This window comes from Triticum dicoccoides, chromosome 2B (assembly GCF_002162155.2).
Source record: "Triticum dicoccoides isolate Atlit2015 ecotype Zavitan chromosome 2B, WEW_v2.0, whole genome shotgun sequence".
Lineage (NCBI taxonomy): Eukaryota > Viridiplantae > Streptophyta > Magnoliopsida > Poales > Poaceae > Triticum > Triticum dicoccoides.
The window spans coordinates 417,364,420-417,366,229 of NC_041383.1; the positions used below are offsets into that span (position 1 = coordinate 417,364,420).

The 1,810-nt window shown below is 60.8% G+C and overlaps 1 protein-coding gene across 1 annotated transcript; it reads left to right on the top strand.

Moving 5' to 3' along the window:
* The first annotated feature begins 323 nt into the window (after positions 1–323).
* On the top strand, positions 324–1,564 carry LOC119363975 (LOB domain-containing protein 40-like). The gene has a single exon (XM_037629362.1). It carries the CDS (start codon positions 537–539, stop codon positions 1,455–1,457), a length of 921 nt encoding a protein of 306 aa, XP_037485259.1. The 5' UTR covers positions 324–536; the 3' UTR covers positions 1,458–1,564.
* The last annotated feature ends 246 nt before the right edge of the window (positions 1,565–1,810 follow it).

The following is a 1,810-nucleotide window of genomic DNA, read 5'->3' on the forward strand; positions in this document are numbered from 1 at the left end:
CACGCAGGCGCCTAAGATTTAGCAAAATCGAAATAGTTTATGCAGTGATACGTATACGTAGATAAATCAAAGGGCGCTTGAATAGTTGGTTGGTTGGCTTATGCAAGAAAGTCCACCTGGAAAACCAGAAGCCGGGCAAACCCGGGGACGGAGAGAGCACCCACGGTAATGGGAGGCATGTTTCGCCAGGGGGGATGCACCCCCGTAACCAGTGGAAGTAAACAAAGACAGTCAAGTACACGTACCAGTCATCAAATTGCCTCCTCGGACTCGCGACGCGGCCAATAGCCTAATACCAGCACCAGCCCGTTCCCAGTTTTCGCAAAACCACAGGCGCCGTCCCGCTCCCCCTTCTTCTTTATATCATCACAATCAATCGCTCCTGGATTGCATAGCTCACATCACATCAATACATCACCACCACCACCACCACCCTCCTCTCTCCCTCCCTTCCTCCTCGTAGACACCTTCTCCTTCTAGGTTTCCTTGCCTGTGCAGGCTCCAGCACGTACTACACTCAAGTACCGACGACGACGATGCGGCTTAGCTGCAACGGCTGCCGCGTGCTGCGGAAGGGCTGCAGCGAGGACTGCAGCATCCGCCCCTGCCTGCAGTGGATCAAGAGCCCCGAGGCGCAGGCCAACGCCACCGTCTTCCTCGCCAAGTTCTACGGCCGCGCGGGGCTCATGAACCTCATCAACGCCGGCACGGACGACAGCCTCCGCCCCGGCATCTTCCGCTCGCTCCTCTACGAGGCCTGCGGCCGGATCGTCAACCCCATCTACGGCTCCGTTGGCCTGCTCTGGTCCAATAACTGGCAGATGTGCCAGGCCGCCGTCGAGGCCGTCCTCAGCGGCAAGCCCATCGTCCAGGTCTCCTCCGAGGATGCCGCCGCCGACCGGACCCCGCCGCTCAAGGCGTACGACATCCGCCACGTCTCCACCTCGTCAGCCGCCGACGGGAGGCTCCACAAGGTCGCCAAGCCCGGCCGCACCCGCTTCAAGCGCGCGTCCTCCGCCTCGTCCCACCACAACCCGTCCAGCGACTCCAACAACAAGCCCAAGCCGCAGCCGCAGCCTCGGGCGCCCACGGCGGAGGAGGAGCGGGATCGTCAACACCGCAAGGAGATGGAGGAGGGCGCGTTCCAGCGTGCTCCGAGCCACGAATCCTCCGACAGCCGACACGAGGACCCCGTGGAGCCACACTGCCAGCAAGAGGCGTCCGCGGACACGGAGGCCGAGGCGGGGTCGCACGTCAGCCAGGCAGAGCAGGAGCAGGAGCAGGAGCAGAGCACAGAGCCGGCCGCAGAGCACGCGGAGGAGGTCGAAAAGGAGGACGAAGAACTAGGGCTCGAGCTCACGCTTGGATTCGCTCCCGTCGCAGCACGGCCTGCCGGATTTCACCTGAGCGTCCGGACCGCGGCGGAGCCGGCTTTCGTCGGGCTCCGGTTCCTCTAAAATAGGGGGAAATTTTAAGCACATTTACCTTGTGAAAACATAGAGAGCTATTTGATGGACTCTTTTACCTTTAATTGGAAAAAAAATTAGGTCTGTTAGTTCGTTTTTGTTTCATGGTTGCAATGTACAGACAATAGCTCCCGCATGGCCAAGATTTTTCCAATAAAAAATGTGTTTTTCTAAAAAAAAGAAAGACACAGAAATGCCCCCGCGTCGCCAACCTCTGGCGACACGGGGGAACACCCAGCCGCCGCCGCCGCCAGGGAGGCTTCCCCGCCCGCCACCGCTGCGCCGCCGCCGGAGGGCCGGCCGGTGTAGCCGTGCCGCGCCCTGGGATGGTGGCGACGAGGCGG